This window comes from Macrotis lagotis, chromosome 1 (genome assembly GCF_037893015.1).
Source record: "Macrotis lagotis isolate mMagLag1 chromosome 1, bilby.v1.9.chrom.fasta, whole genome shotgun sequence".
In the NCBI taxonomy this organism is placed as follows: Eukaryota; Metazoa; Chordata; class Mammalia; order Peramelemorphia; family Peramelidae; genus Macrotis; species Macrotis lagotis.
Window position 1 is genome coordinate 122,621,496 of NC_133658.1, and position 16,002 is coordinate 122,637,497.

Consider the following 16,002-nt stretch of genomic DNA (forward strand, 5'->3'; position numbering starts at 1 on the left):
AGAGAGATATGAATTGGGGAAAATGCAGATAATTCTTCTCATAAAGCAACTCTTCTCTGAAAACAAAGCTAGGGAAAAAATGGATTTATAGAGTGATTAGGTAATAATACTGGGATAGGGATGGGACTAGAACTTTGATTTTTTGGGGATGAGGAATTCTTATCGAGAAACTTTGTCTACTGTTCTGGTCAGTGATTTCTGAGCAACTTTGAGTCTCAGAATTGCTTAGCACAGTGATACCAAACTGAAATACAAATAGAGTAGAGCTCAACCAAGAGATTTGCTAGTTGTGTAACCCTGGGCAAGTACTTAACCCTATTTATCTCAGTTTCCTCAAAAATGAGTTGGAGAAGGAAATGAAAAACAGCTTGGCATCTCTACCAAGAAAACCCAAAATGAAGTCTTGAAGAATTGGACACTACTTAAAAATGACTCAACAACACAATAGCATCACCTCACAGGATTGATGTGAAAATCAAAATCAATACTATTTGTAAAAAAAGAGATTTGGACAGTACCTGCACCTAAAAGAGGTTTAATTAAGCACTTATTTCCTTCTCTGCTTTCTTCCTTTTCATGTTCTTCTTCTTTCTCCTACTTTATTTGTACTATTCATTTACCATGACCACCAATTTAAAGAGGTTGCTTTGAACAGTTCTATCTGCATTCTCTGTCTCTCTCCTTTACATGCCTACAGTCATTTATTTTTCCCATCAAAAGCCTTCTCTCTCTCTCTCTCTCTCTCTCTCTCTCTCTCTCTCTCTCTCTGCAATAGGACTTACCATTTTGTCTGTGGTGGTATTTCATGTGACTGGTCTCCAGCCAGAACTTCCAATTCATTATTTCCACTCAGCTCACTCACTTTTCTTTTTCTGTCTCTTGAACTTCCTCTTCTTTTTTTCAGGTCCTTTTAGAGAGGAAGATGAAATAAAACTGACTCTTTCTTCTTCCCCATTTCAGTGTTTCAGTCTGGCCCGAAAACCCCACAGGGCAGGTTTAGATATCTCCTATTTTCTCACACAAGGATGTATCTCCTCAGTCCCTGCAGGTCCCCTATGGCACAGAGATCGAAGGGATGAATATTTTGGGCTTAGTTCTCTTTGCCCTGGTCTTGGGAGTGGCCTTGAAGAAGCTAGGCTCAGAAGGAGAAGAACTGATCCGTTTCTTCAATGCCTTCAATGAGGCAACAATGGTGATAGTGTCTTGGATTATGTGGTAAGTGAACTTCCTCCTCATATCTATCCCCCAGGTGCATCCTGCCCTTCACTGAGAGAAGAATGTAGAATCAGACTCTGAATCAGACATTCAGGCCATGTAACCGTAGGTTCCATCTATGACTTTGGAACCAAGGAATCTTTCATAAGAGGGTATAGAGACACTATGGTACAGGGGGAGGAGTCCATCTCCAAAATAAGATTTGGGTTCATATCTTATCTGTGAAACATTCTGCCCAAGTTGGTGTGACCTTAAGCAAATGACAACCTCATTTAATCTTAGTTTCCTCATCTATCAAATGAAGGGGTTAGGCAAGATGACCTTCAACTGTTTCAGCTTATAGAACTGTGACCCCATAATCTTATTACTGGTCCCTCTTGTCTTCAAAAGTACCCCGTGTGACAAAACCAAATTGCTCCTCATTTCTCATTTATTATATCAATAGTCCAGCTACTGATAATAGGTATGGCCTTTTCATTGATAATTCTAACTAAAGCTATCTTGAATCTGTTTATTTTTTTTAAAGAAATTTTATTTATTTATTTTGAGTTTTATAATTTTGTCCTTATTCTTGCTTCCCTCCCCGCCCCCCCACAGAAGGCAGTCCGTTAATCTTTACATTGTTTCCATGGTATACATTATTCTAAGTTGAATGTGATGACAGAGAAATCATATCCTTAAGGAAGAAAAGTAAAGTATAAGAGATAGCAAAATTACATAATAAGACAATGTTTTTTTTTTTTTTCCTAAATTGAAGGTAATAGTTTTGGTCTTTGTTCAAACTCCACAATTCTTTTTCTGGATATAGATGGTATTCTCCATCGCACATAGCCCAAAATTGTCCCTGATTGTTGCACTGATGGAATGAGCAAGTATGGCTAGGTTGATAATCACCCCTATGTTGCTGTTAGGGTGTACAGTGCTTTTCTGGTTCTGCTCATCTCGATCAGCATCAGTTCATGCAAATCCTTCCAGGCTTCCCTGAATTCCCATCCCTCCTGGTTTCTAATAGAGCAGTAGTGTTCCATGACATACATATACCTCAGTTTGTTAAGCCATTCTCCAATTGAAAGACATTCACTTAAGTTCCAATTCTTTGCCACCACAAACAGGACTGCTATGAATATTTTTGTACAAGTAATGTTTTTACCCTTTTTCTTAGTCTCTTCAGAGTATAGACCCAGTAGTGGTATTGCTGGATCAAAGGGTATGCACATTTTTGTTGCCCTTTGGCATAATTCCAAATTGCTGTCCAGAAAGGTTGGATGAGTTCACAGCTCCACCACCAATGCATTAATATCCCAGATTTCCCACATCCCTTCCAACATTGATCATTGTCCTTTCTGGTCATATTGGCCAGTCTGAGAGGTATGAGGTGGTACCTCAGAGATGCTTTAATTTGCATTTCTCTAATAAATAATGAACGTTTATATTTTCAGTCTGTACCATCACTTGGGAGCAGTGAGTTTTATAAGCTTGCTATTTATTGTATAAAGCAGTTTGGCCTTAAAACTGACTGGTTCAAGATTCCAGGAATTAAGGGAACCAACCACATCTATGTGTGCCCTATTTGTATATCTGCATAATTTTTAAAGTTTTGATTATTTAGTGTAAAGGATTTTCACACTGAAAGGACTTGATTCTTTTTTATTCACTAAAAAAATAATTAAAAACTATTTCCTTCTTGGAAAGGTTAGAAAGGATTTTAACTTAACTCTCAATTTAAAAAAAATTCTGACTTTAACAAATTCAGAAAAATAGATACTAGGACAAGAAAAGAGATTAATATGCTAAATTTATAATCTCTATTACATACATATAGTCTATTACATTTTGAGTATATGATTAAATTTAATATGCTACTTTGACTTGACTCAAACAGGTTCCCCCAAAACAACCTCATTTTTATTAATGTCGGCAAGACCTTGAACCTTAAAAAAAAAAATAAAAATACCACACACTGATTTTTGGTCCCAAAGACCAGGACAATTTTCTTGTGTGTTAACCAATTTATTTGTGTGTTAACTGTCAGTCATAACATCCGGGGCTTATCCTGGGGCATGCCTTTCATCCACAAAACACTTTCTTCCTTGTTAACCCTTAAAAGATTCCCAACCCTTCCCCTTTTCATAGAGATTCTTGGAAAGGAAATGTTTTAGTTACTATTTTATAGATAAAGGAAAGATGCTTAGAAGCTGATGGAACTTCTAAGAATGGGTAGGAAGGAAAGGAAAGCCCACAGGATCCCATGATTATTTTTCCCAACTTGAAACATCCTGTGTTGGTTTTTATTTTAACCCATATAAACATTTAAGCTTTGTATCACTGGTGTTTGGGAAAAGATCTGAAGCTTTTTGAAAAAGAAAAATCTAGTAGGGTTTTCAAATCACATTACCAGTTTGGTTAGTGGTCTGGTATCCTCCCCAGGGTAGTATCCTGGGGCAGTCCTTGTCAAGAAGGCAATGTCCTATTAAGCCCTTTTATCTATAACATACAGTTTGCACAGTCATTCATTCTTTTAAGTGGATGAGTTGATGATGCTTAGCCAGGCAAGTCCCCAGGCCCAGCTTGATATTATTTACTTCAAAAAAAAACTCTACATATAACAATTTATTTTTGTTTATTTACTTTTAGGTTTTTGCAAGGCAAACGGGATTAAGTGGCTTGCCCAAGGCCACACAGCTAGATAATTATTAAGTGTCTGAGACCAGATTTGAACCCAGGTACAACTGACTCCAGGGCCAGTGGTTTATCCACTACGCCACCTAGCCGCCCCTTACATATAACAATTTAAAATATCCTGCACAACTGATCCAAAAAGTACCTTGACCTATTCTAGGAAAGAGCTTAATCAGTTTTGTTATCAATTCCTTTCTATTCTACCCATCTCCTCTTCCCCAATTACTTAAAAAAAAAACCCAAAGGTCCCTGTTCATTTTCTGTAATAAGTAAAACAATTGAAATTATATTCTTTCAGGGCAGCTAGGTGGCACAGTGGATAGAGCACCATCCCTGGAGTCAAGAGGACCTGAGTTCAAATCCTGCCCCAGACATTTAATAATTGCCTAGCTGTATGACCTTGGGCAAGTCATTTAGCCCCATTGCCTTAAATTAAAAAAAAAGAAATTATATTGTTTCTAGTCCAGGTTTTAAGATTCATTGACTTTCCCTAACCTAACCCTCCTTGTCATCTTCTCTACCTTAGGAATATAGTATAATTTTAAATACATGTGCCCACCAAAATAAGAAGACATAAAATCAGATTCTTACAGCAGAAAAAATCAGAAAACCTTTCCAAAAGATATAGATTTGTGTCAGTTTTGAATCCCAGCAATCTTATCAGTTAGTTGTTAATTCATTGTATTTATCAATAGGCAATAGAAGATACTTTTAACCAAGGTTACAAAACAATCAGAAGCTGAAATAGCTTCCAGGATCTGCTCTCACACTTCATCCCACTTTGGAAAGGTATTTTGAGTTCCATTCTTTATGAAGAGATGGGTCATATCACCTAAGGAAGAAGCTAAGATTCTATATGGGTGAACTGCCATTTATGACCTTGTATCAATCAATGAATAAAATTTTTTCTTTGTTTTATTGGTCTATAAAAGACGACAAAGAATCTCTGATCCTCTCCTACTTCATTATGGATATTTTTCTTTGCTTTTATTTACCAGCAGGGAAAGTCAGTAGTGTTTCAGTAACTTCATGTAAGTCACAAAGCAAACAGCAGTACAGCAAACTTTAAGTTCAGAAACTAGAATCTGACCTCATATGTCATCCTTCTGGTAGGTAATTGGATTAAATCCTATCCTTTAGGACAACAAAAGTGACAAAGGCTAGATTACCTAGACTACTACTAGTTAATTGTGACATTGGACCAATAAGTAAATCAAACTCTTCCTCAGTCTCCTGGCCTATAAGATGGGGGAAATACTACCAGTCCTAGCTGGGGGGGGGGGGGGGGGTGTTGAAAACCCTCTGATTCCTACAACAGAAAGACATTACATACATAGATAGTTCTAATCCAAAAGGTCCAATTCCTTTTCCAAAGAGTCTTTTATATTTATCTTATAGGTATGTTCCTGTGGGTATTATGTTCCTTGTTGGAAGTAAGATTGTAGAAATGAAAGACATTGTCACCTTGGTGACTAGTCTGGGGAAGTACATCTTTGCATCAATTCTGGGCCACATCATCCATGGAGGGATTGTTCTGCCGCTCATTTATTTTGTTTTCACACGGAAAAACCCATTCCAATTTCTTCTTGGACTCCTCACACCTTTTGCAACAGCCTTTGCAACTTGCTCCAGGTGAGTAGCCTCCAGGTACCATTGTTAGCTAATGCAACTAAAAACTGAATAAGTGTTTATGTCCCCATCTTTTCTCCAAAAGGACCTAATCCCTCAAACATCCATGTATGTGAAGAACAGAGATGGAGAAAGTTACATAAATTCTAGAGCCATAAAGTGGTTAAATTGGTCTTCTCACTTTTAATCATTGATTACATTACCACTAGTTGGACTGTATATCTGAATATATTCATTCAATTCACTAAATATCTGTTAAGCCCCATATACCAAGGATTGGTCAAAAATTCTCTGATGTAAAGACAGAAACAAAACAGCCTCCGCCTTTGAGGAGGTTGTATTCTGTCTTCTCCTGGGATATGACATACACAAATAAATACAAAGTATATCTAAAGGAATACAAACTTGTTGAGAGAGAGAGAGAGATTTTCACTAACGATTAGAGATAGGTAAGGTGGTAAGGTAGAACAGGGTTCAGGAAAGGCCTCTATGCATTTCATGGGCCATTGCCTGGAATTCTCTCTGTCCTCATTTCTACCTCCTAGTTTCCCTGGTTTTCTTCAGTTCTACAAGAAGCCATTACCAGTCCCTTTTATGCTAGTGCCCTCTCTTTATTGATTATCCCTAATTTATGCTGTATCTATTTATTTTGTACCTAGTTGTATTCCTGCTGTCTCTCTCATTAGATTGTAAGATCCTTGAGGGCAAGGAGGGACTTTTGGTTTTCTTTGTAACCCAAGAGCTTAGCACCTAACAAATAGTAGGCGCTTAATTAATACTTGTGACTTAGACTGCCTTTTGCAGAAGGTAGCAAAGTGAGCTGTGCTTGGGAAAGAAATTGGTAACTCTAGGAGGTATAGATGGAAAGAGGGAAATGTATTCAAGACATTAGCATCAAATTCCCTTCTCACCATTTACATCTAGAGGGAGCAGACAGAAGCAATCTGGAATAACCTACTTGTGTTACCCAAAATAGCAGTACACCTACATTAAAGCCAATAAAAACTTGACCTGTGTAAAGTAAGCAGATTAACTCAGTAAGGAAGGATATTCTGGGCCAGTGATTGAGATATGCTCAGGAGGTGGGCTTTGTGTCCCAGAGGGAAGAACTAAGAAATGGAAAGTCATTGCAGGAAATAGATTTCACCTCAAACATTTATTAAATAATCATGATATACCAAACCCTGGAGATACAAGAAAGGCAAAAGAGATAGTACCTGCTTTCACATAGCTTCCAGTTTGATGTGGGACAGCATGCAAACAGCTGTTTACATCTAAAATAGATATAGGATAATATGGAGTTGACAGAGGGAAGACACTAATGTTAATTAAGGAGGGTTTAGGAATAGCTTCTTATAAAAAGTGAGAACTTAATTAGTACTTAAAGGAAGCCAGGAAGCAGAGATGGGAAGGGAAAGAGCTCCAGGCATGGGAGAGAGCCAGTGAAAATACCCAGAACTGGAAGGTGTTGTGTCTCATGTAAGGAACAATAAAGAGATCAGCAGCAGTGGTGACCTCTATGTAAGAAAAGTTCTTTTTTAACAATTAGAGGCATTCAGAAGTAAAATGTACTCTTCTAGGAAGTAGCAGCTTCCTTTTTCAAAGAATAAGACAGGGTTAGAGAGGCAGGGATATTATAGAAAGAATTATTGTTCAGGTATGGATTAGAGGAGATGACCATTTAGCTCCCATGAAACTTAATTCTCTGAGATACAAATTTAGGAAATAAGACAAAAAGATTATAGTAGGATATTTAGTGCCTATCTAAAATAATAGTATTAAATAGTACCAAAGGATTACTTAGTCTTTGTTTAAACTCCACAGTTTTTTCTCAGGATTCAAAATTGTCCCTGATTGTTGCATTGATGGAATGAGCAAGTCCATCAAGATTGATGTTGAGTTACTATTAGGTGTACAATATTTTTCTGGTTCTGCTCATCTCACTCAGCATCAGTTTGTGCAAATCCTTCCATGCTTCCCTGAATTCCCATCCCTCCTGGTTTCTAATAGAACAATAGTGTTCCATGACATACATATACCACAGTTTGTTAAACCATTCCCCAATTGAAGGACATTCACTTAATTTCCAATTCTTTGCCACCACAAACAGGGTTGCTATGAATATTTTTGTACAAGTAATGTTTTTACCCTTTTTCATCATCTCTTCAGGGTATAGACCCAGTCCGACTCCTCATTTTTAAAAGAAACCCTTGAATAAATATGTAAGGACATGTGAAATAGTTTGCCCATTGACCATGTCTAATAAATATAAGTCTTAGTCATCATGCTCTGAATCTGTCTCCTCTCTCTTATCATCTGGAGTTATGGTTGACCATTATAATTAATCAGAATTCTTAAGTTTTTCAAAGTTATTTGTCTTTATAATATTGTTATTGTATAAATTATTCTCCTGGTTTTACTCATCTCACTGCATCATTTTATACAAGGTTCTTTCTAGCTTTCTCTGAAACTTTTCAAATATATTTATATTTTTAGGAAGAAAAAAGATGGAAAGTAAATCTGTTGTACACTAAAGAGACCCACAGAGATTCTGAATTGAACTTGATTGGACAAGCTATTCATCTTTCTTTCTTTTGTTCATTTCTAGCTCAGCAACCCTCCCATCCATGATCAAGTGCATTGAAGAAAATAATGGCGTAGACAAGAGGATCAGTAGGTTCATCCTTCCCATTGGGGCCACCGTGAACATGGATGGGGCAGCCATTTTCCAGTGTGTGGCGACTGTCTTCATTGCCCAGCTTAATAATGTGGACCTGAATGCAGGACAGATCTTCACTATCCTGTAAGTGACCATCTTCTCTGAAGCTGGGTCAGAATTTTAGAGATTCTCTGGTAAACATCTTTCAAAAATGTTTCGAATATGAAAGAATTCATGAGTAAACCAAAAAAAAAAGACTTTTTCCGATCCATATGTTGATTGAAAAGGCTGACATCATCTTTCTGAGTGAGGCTCAGTTGTAACATAGAAATAATAATAATAAATCCACTCTTTGAAAACAGTAACACATGGGGGTTAAGGTTTAACAGTCATTCACTGGGGAGGGCAGAGTGTGCCTCCCCTAAAGAAAACTCCTCAAGTGTCCTCATCCATTCCCCCTCCAAGGTCATTGGCTCAAAGGTAGACTCCGGTTCAGCAACTGCAACCACATTTATTTTTATTTCACACAGACGAGCATCTGACAGGAGTGAGAGTGTGGTTATTAGAGGGTGGTAAGGAGAAAGGGAAGTGCAATACACAGGGGAAGAGGGTCAGCCCGGGTGACCCCTCAGGTGGAGCATGGAGGGTTAGTTCATCTGCACATGCAAATAGATAGGAGGGCCAGCTCTAGCTACCGGCTATCATGAAACTTGAATTTGTTGTCTGTTAAGGCCACAGTCCATAAGCAACTACACATTAATATTATCATATCACATACTTCATCCAATGATCCCACAGTGCAGACGGTGGGATCAGGTGATCTCTGCATGGTTCTTTCATCTTTAAGGGCTATGAGTTGGAGAAAAGAGAGAGAGAGAGAGAGAGGAGGAATTTTTTCAGATAATGTCCAATATTGGTGAATAATCATTGAGTAGATCAATGGAAAAAGTCGAGCAGAACATACTTAGAGCAGCTAGCTGGTATGTTGGGTCTAGTGTGAGGAAGACCCAAATTCAAATCTAGCCTCAGATACTTAATAGCTGTGTGACCCAGGGTAAGTCACTTAAACTGTCTGCCTCAATTACCTCAACTGTAAAATGAGAATAAGAGCACCTCTCTCCCAAAGATATGAGGATCAAGTGAGAGAATAATTGTAAAGCACTTATTAGCACAGTGAAGGTATTACATAAATGTTAGTAATTATTACTATAATTAGTTTGGGTCCCAACAGTTTGTTAAGAAGCTGGTGGTGTGATTCTTAGAGCACGCTCTGCTGCCTAGGGCCATTTTGCATTCTTTGACTCCCTTAGCCAAGGAATCCCTCCGCAAGTGGCCAGACTCCCCGTTCTTGGTAGGTTAAGTGCCGACTTAGCCAGATTAATTTGAAACTGACCTGGTCAGTTTCCAGGTCTTGAAGTCTTTCCAGCAAAGGTAAAAGCTGCCAGTTTTCCCTCTGTTCAGAAAACCTTTGAGGACTCAGCCTTGAGCTGGGGGTCAATATATGGTTAATAATTAGGCAGATTCTCAAAGGCCATGCCAACAAGGCACAAGCCCTAGCACACCCTAACAAGCAGGAAAGCTGTCAAACACAAGTCTGGCAACAGACTACAAGCCTGCTGTCCAAGGAAAAAGACAAGTTCAGAGATGCTGGTATGATAATAGCCAGTGCTTTAAGGTTTGAAAGACACTTTTTTTTAACATTATTGTTCTTACATTTGATTCTCACAGTGATCCTGTGAGGTAGATGCTGTTATTTTACAGATGAGGAAGTTGAGGCAAACAGAAGTTAAATGACCTGCCCAGGGTCACATAGATAATAAGTATCTAAGGCAGGATTTGAACTCAGATCTAATTGACTCCAAAGCCCATCACCAGATGGGCTGCTTCAGGGTATATCCTGCCACCACAAGCATCCTCATTCATATGGTAAGGTGTTGAGAAGTTGTGTGAACAGCATTAATACCGGGGGGTTCCCACTTTGACCAAATCATGAATTCAGATAATAATAGTCAATAATAATAAAAATAATGTTCAAGTGATAATAAAAGCTGTTGTGATAGTATCCATTCCACTTGCTGCTGAATGAAAGTGAGCATGTTGCCCTCCCACAGGGTGACCGCCACGGCCGCCAGCGTTGGAGCCGCAGGAGTGCCAGCAGGAGGCGTTCTCACCATTGCCATCATCCTTGAAGCCATTGGGCTGCCCACTCATGATCTCTCCTTGATCCTGGCAGTGGACTGGATTGTGTAGGTACCCACTCTCTGGGCTGTGTAAAATGGGAGACAAGCCCTAATGTGAATCACAGGACCAGTGTTCAAACTCACCTTTGCCACCTAATACCCACATAACCTTAAAAAATTCTCTTTATATCCCTGAACCTCAGTTTCTTCATTTGTAAAATGAGAATATTGGCTCATATGTTATCTGAGACCTTCCAGTTCTAGGTTCATTTCTTTGATACCCTCTTTTATGGAGCAAGTACTCTCTTGTCCTAGGCTCAGAGAGGGATACAGAGAAAGGTAAGTCATGGCTGCTTCCTTGTAGCCTAGCTGAGAGATAAGGCATCTGCATCAGAAAAGTCAAATAAATGAAACAAGACAAATGATCATACCTATTAAGTTTTATATAGTCCTTTTAAGCTCACAAAGTAGTTTGCATATATTAAAGCCTCCCAACAACTCTATGAAGTCATTATTACAAATATTATTATCTTTCTTTTACAGATGAAAAGCAATATGGCAGGTAGAGTCTGAACCCTCTCCTAAAACCAAATGATAATTCTCAAGGGGTCATTCACCATAGACTTGAAATACTTGAAGAAGTCAGTCAGGGGCAGCTAGGTGGTGTAGTGGATAAAGCACCGGCCCTGGAGTCAGGAGTACCTGGGTTCAAATCCAGTCTCAGACACTTAATAGTTACCTAGCTGTGTGGCCTTGGGCAAGCCACTTAACCCCGTTTGCCTTGCAAAAAGAAAGAAGTCAGTCAGACTCTAAATGTGGCCCCATAACCCAAAAATCAAGAATAACTGCAGAGTGAATGGCCTGGACTGGAAGTCATGAAGCTTAAGTTTGAATCTTACTTTGATCACTTTACTTACTGACTGTGGGACTTTAAGGAAATTATTTAACATCTTAAGGTCTGAGTTTCCTCATCTGAAAAATCACAGGGACTGGACAAATGGATCTTTTAGGTTCCTTCCAGTGCCAGCATTTTCTGGGGAAGGCTAATGTTTCAGTAAGAGCTAGAGTCCATCCCAAGGAACAAAGGCTTAGGGAAAGTCCAGGCCATTGGATGGTACCTACCACCCACTAGAAAGAAAGGTGATATTTCCAAGGAAAGAACCTTTCTCCAGGTGGCTCCTTCTTTTGCAATCTACTGACACTCAGGAGAGAGATTTCCAAAGGGGAAGAAAACACCATGGTGGATGAGACCAGACCAAACCATAATTTAGATCTGCTAACCCTAGCAACATGGAAGTTGGGAAGACTTACTAATAACTGACATTTATAAACATAAAACCTCAAGACATAAAGTACTCTAAGGTTAGAGTTCAGGTGTTAGGTTGGGGTTAGGGTTAGGGTTCATGTTAGAATTAGGGTTTGGGATTTGAGGTTAGGGTTTGAGTTAGGGTTAGGAATAAGGTTCAAATTAGAAGTGGGGTTCAGGATGGAGTTAACGTCATACACAGTCAAAGACTATATAACAAAAGTGGTTTTGTCCATTTTACATTCGAGCAAGCTAAGGCATAGAGATGGCAAGCCAACCTCCACCTACCCCTTTCACCTAAGTTCCAAAATTGGGAATAGGACTTGGATCAATCAGAAAACATTTCTCAAGCACCTACTATGCAACAGGCTTTCTTTAGTCCAAAAGTCTTAAAGAGCTTACAGTACAATGTGGGGAGACCACAGATGTACAAAGCAAGCTACATCCAGGGTAGTAGGAAATAATTATCAGAGAGAAAGCATTAGAATTAACTTGTTTGAGAAACATTTCCTATTTAAAGGAAGTCAGGGCAGTCACTAGGTACAGCTAAGTAGAGAGAGTAAATTTTAAAAGAATTGTTTTCCAGCTTTTTGCTTTCCTTCCAATCTTAGCTACATTTGGTTTTGTTTGTGCAAAACTTTTGAAATTTAATATAATCAAAATTATCCATTTTGTATCTCGTAATGCTGGGAGAGTATACTGTGAGTTTGGTATCCTAAAATTCTATCTCCAGGGCTCAGTGAGTGGAACTGACTTCCCCCCTCCCCTTTTGATACTCCTAGCTGCCTCTGACCTTCTTTAAATGCTAAATTTATCTAGACACTTGAAGACATTGCTTCGTCTTTTAGAAAGAATCCAGTCTCTTTTACTTGACAGGATTTACCTAGGGCTGAAGAAGACCTATATAGCCAATGCTTGAAATTACCATCTCTTGTCCATAGGTAGGACTCTTAAAGGGAATAGGCGATATCCCAGACTGGTTTCTCTTTTTTTCCCTCTTCTTTAAAGGATTTCTCCTTTCTCCTGCACTAAAGAAATAACTGTTTCAGAGGTAGCTAGTTAGGAAACAATTTACTGTAAAACTGACAATAAGATAAGGCCCCAAGGAAAGGCAGCAGACAAAAAAAAAAGTCACACAAGCTCCCCGGGAAAAGACAATATCAGTTACCATCTAGGAGCCAGAATAGAAAACTAGATGAGGACTGAGGCCCAAGTTCTAATCCTACCTCAGACATTATACTCATGGTTGGACCTGGGTCACATCCCTTGGATTTTTCCAGTTTTATTTCCTTTATCTGTAAAATGAGGTCATTGGATCTAGCAGTCATTGAGGTTTCTTCCTTCTCTTCCATCCATAATTCTGTGATCCCTCTTTTTATCTTTGTGCAGCAGGGATATCATTCTCTTCTATTTCTACAAAAACTTTTTAAAAAATTAGTCTTTCAGTTTCTTGCATCTATAAAATGGGGTTACATAAATCCCTTGCCAACCTCAGAGGTTATGTGAGGCTCTTGTCTATGAAAAGCCAGTTTTTGCAGCCAAGAACTATTTGAGGGCTAGTTACTATTAACAGATTCAGTGAGAAGATCCACTGGAATCAGGAGACATCATACTCTTAGTTTATGTTGTCCTAAAATATAACTTCTCCCTAATTATTGAATCATAGATTTAAAGATAGATGAGTCTTTAAAACTATCTAATTCCTTCATTTTAAAGATGAAGAAATTAGGATTCAAGTGGTAACATGTCTTGTGGTCACAGATAGTAAATAGCAGAACTAAGGTTCAAACCAGAGCTTCTCACTCTAAAGCCAGCATTGGTTATATTTTGTGTGTGTATGTAAATACATACAAACATATGTATGCATATATATGTATATATAATATATATTTTTGTTATGTATAATATTTTTATACTACATATTTTATTTTTATATTATTATATGATATTTTATAATGTTGTATATATTGTAACCAGTAGTTCTAAATACAGAAACAGGGAATGTTCCACTCTTTGTTATACATTCAGGATTAACATGAGCATGGCTTTTCTTTTTTGGACATCCACAGGGACCGTACCACCACTGTAGTGAATGTGGAAGGGGATGCCTTGGGTGCTGGTATACTCCATTACCTGAATGAGAAGGCAACAAAGAAGATGGACCATGAACTCAGTGAGGTGAAAGTAGAGGCAGTCCCCAACTGCAAGTCCGAGGATGAGACCTCCCCTCTGGTGACCCACCGAAACCCAGCCCCACCTCCAGCTAGTGTCCCTGAGTTAGAATCCAAGGAGTCAGTCCTGTGAGCCATGGAGAAATCTCCTGTTGGGCCCATCAGAGGTGGTCTGCCAGTGTGTTGGCTGTATCCCTTCTGAACCAAGCACTTCTTGGACCTTTGTGCCTCCTGAGGGATGCTTTGGGACAACATCCTAGGTGATTTGTATTACTTAGCATGTGTCTTGGGGCTTCCCAGTGGGACCCATTTATCTTGAACCGGAACAAACACTTCCATGTTTCTCTCTGTTCATGTACAGATAATGCTCTGTGTATGTATGTAAGTGTGCATCTATGCTCTTGTGTGTGCATACATGTGAATATCCATTTCTAAATATAATTCCCTAAGACCTACCACCAGCACATTGCTTAAAGCTCAGAAGAAAAAGAGCAAATACGTTTTCCCCTAAAATCTAGTTAGGTATGTGTGAAAGGCTGCCTTTCAACAAATCTTCCAGGTTAATGGAGGTGGAGAGGAAGCATATTGGTAGGGGATCCCCAATATTGCCTAATAAGTGGAAGCAAAAAAAAAAACAAAATTGACTTCTCCCTTGTCTGTCTCCCACCTCTTCTTCCAACATACCCAGCAAATGGAATTAATAAGCCAAGAGCATTCCAGAGTTGTTCGGAGAGGTTGTACCCTAAGAGGAATGCATGTGACTTCTGTACCCATAGTCTCATACTGTGCCAAATTAGAGCCTACCAATTGGGCTTCAGCATAGCTCATATGCCAATCAGTGACAAGGGAACTCTAGTCTTCTAGGGAGACTGAGGTAGGCTCCTTTCTAGCCCAGAGTCCTGACTAGCTTGATCCACCTGCTCTCACCCTCAAAACCTGTCAAAGCCAATCATTTCCCTGAGGTTGGCAAGCTAGAATTTTGGCAGTGCTACAGTTGTTATGTGTTGTAATTAATTCTGGTCCACTAGAAGGTCACGAGATCACACTCTGTGGTGCTATAGCCATGGTGTAATGTCAGCTGTCTCATTTAGCGTGTGTGTGTGTGTGTGTGTGTGTGTGAGAGAGAGAGAGAGAGAAAGAGAGAGAGAGAGAGAGAGAGAGAGAGAGAGAATTGTGAATTTCATCATATTTTAATTCTGCTACTCCATTCCCTAGAGTGACACATTGCCAAAAGGGTATCACCAGGACCAAGGAAGGGCACATTATCCCAGGTTCCCTAGTTTTGATTGTGCTGGATGTTATGGGAAGAATCTAATGTACTTTAAAAGGAAATGATGGGAAAATAATCAGAAACTGAACCACATGCTCTGCATTCCTCCAGTGACATATTGGCTTCATCTGAATCAAACTTTGTGAGAGGTTTTGGTGCATTGAGCAAAGAAGGCAAAATAATCCTATTAAAAAGAAGGAGACCACAGATCTTCTTCTGACATTGGTACTTCATCCTTCTGTGTCCTTGGGCAAGTCACTGGGCCTCACTCTCCTCCTCTCCTTCCCCAGTTTGTAATATGGGGAGAATACCTGTCTTTTACCTACCTCACAAGGATTGGTGAGGCCAGATGAATTAATCTAAGAAAAGCTCACTGAGTTCTTTTAAAGGAAATATCTGGGAGGTATTTTTATTTAATGGCCAAGTAATAATTTTGTCCAAACAGATATCAATCATACTCATTTAGACTGATTTTTATAAGCAGAGCTTTGTTTCATGTTTGTATGAGTGTAAACACAAACCCCCATTGTGTTGTGTGAAATTTTGTGTGTGTGAGGTCAAATCTATTGCTAGATTGTCTTAAACATGCCATGCTTCCTCTCCTTTAATCATTATCATTTTCCCTCCTTTGGTTGCTCATCATTGGGGTGGATGAAAGGGCAGTTTTGTGATACCTGCCTTTGCCCAAACTCACAGTGAAGGGCAGCAGTTCCCAAGCTTGGGCTCAGCTGCATTGGTTCCCAGCCCAAGTTGGTCCACATCCAGCCCCAACTCTCTCCCTGTTCTGCTCACTTCTCCTCAAATCCCAGGGGAGGGGCGAGCCCCCACAAAGATGCACTCTATCCCTGCCACATAGTAGGCACTTAATAAATGTTTATTGATTGATTGAAAGG

The 16,002-nt window shown here is 39.1% G+C and overlaps 1 protein-coding gene across 1 annotated transcript in view; it reads left to right on the forward strand.

Annotated features, from left to right (window-relative positions):
* The window catches only part of SLC1A4 (solute carrier family 1 member 4), a 36,527-nt gene extending 21,486 nt beyond the window's left edge, over nucleotides 1-15,041 (forward strand). The window contains exons 4-8 of the mRNA XM_074207283.1: nucleotides 1,040-1,215; nucleotides 5,293-5,526; nucleotides 8,132-8,326; nucleotides 10,294-10,428; nucleotides 13,738-15,041. Coding sequence (XP_074063384.1) covers nucleotides 1,040-1,215; nucleotides 5,293-5,526; nucleotides 8,132-8,326; nucleotides 10,294-10,428; nucleotides 13,738-13,972 — 975 coding nt within the window. The 3' untranslated portion in view covers nucleotides 13,973-15,041. The remainder of the gene's footprint in view (nucleotides 1-1,039; nucleotides 1,216-5,292; nucleotides 5,527-8,131; nucleotides 8,327-10,293; nucleotides 10,429-13,737) is intronic.
* The last annotated feature ends 961 nt before the right edge of the window (nucleotides 15,042-16,002 follow it).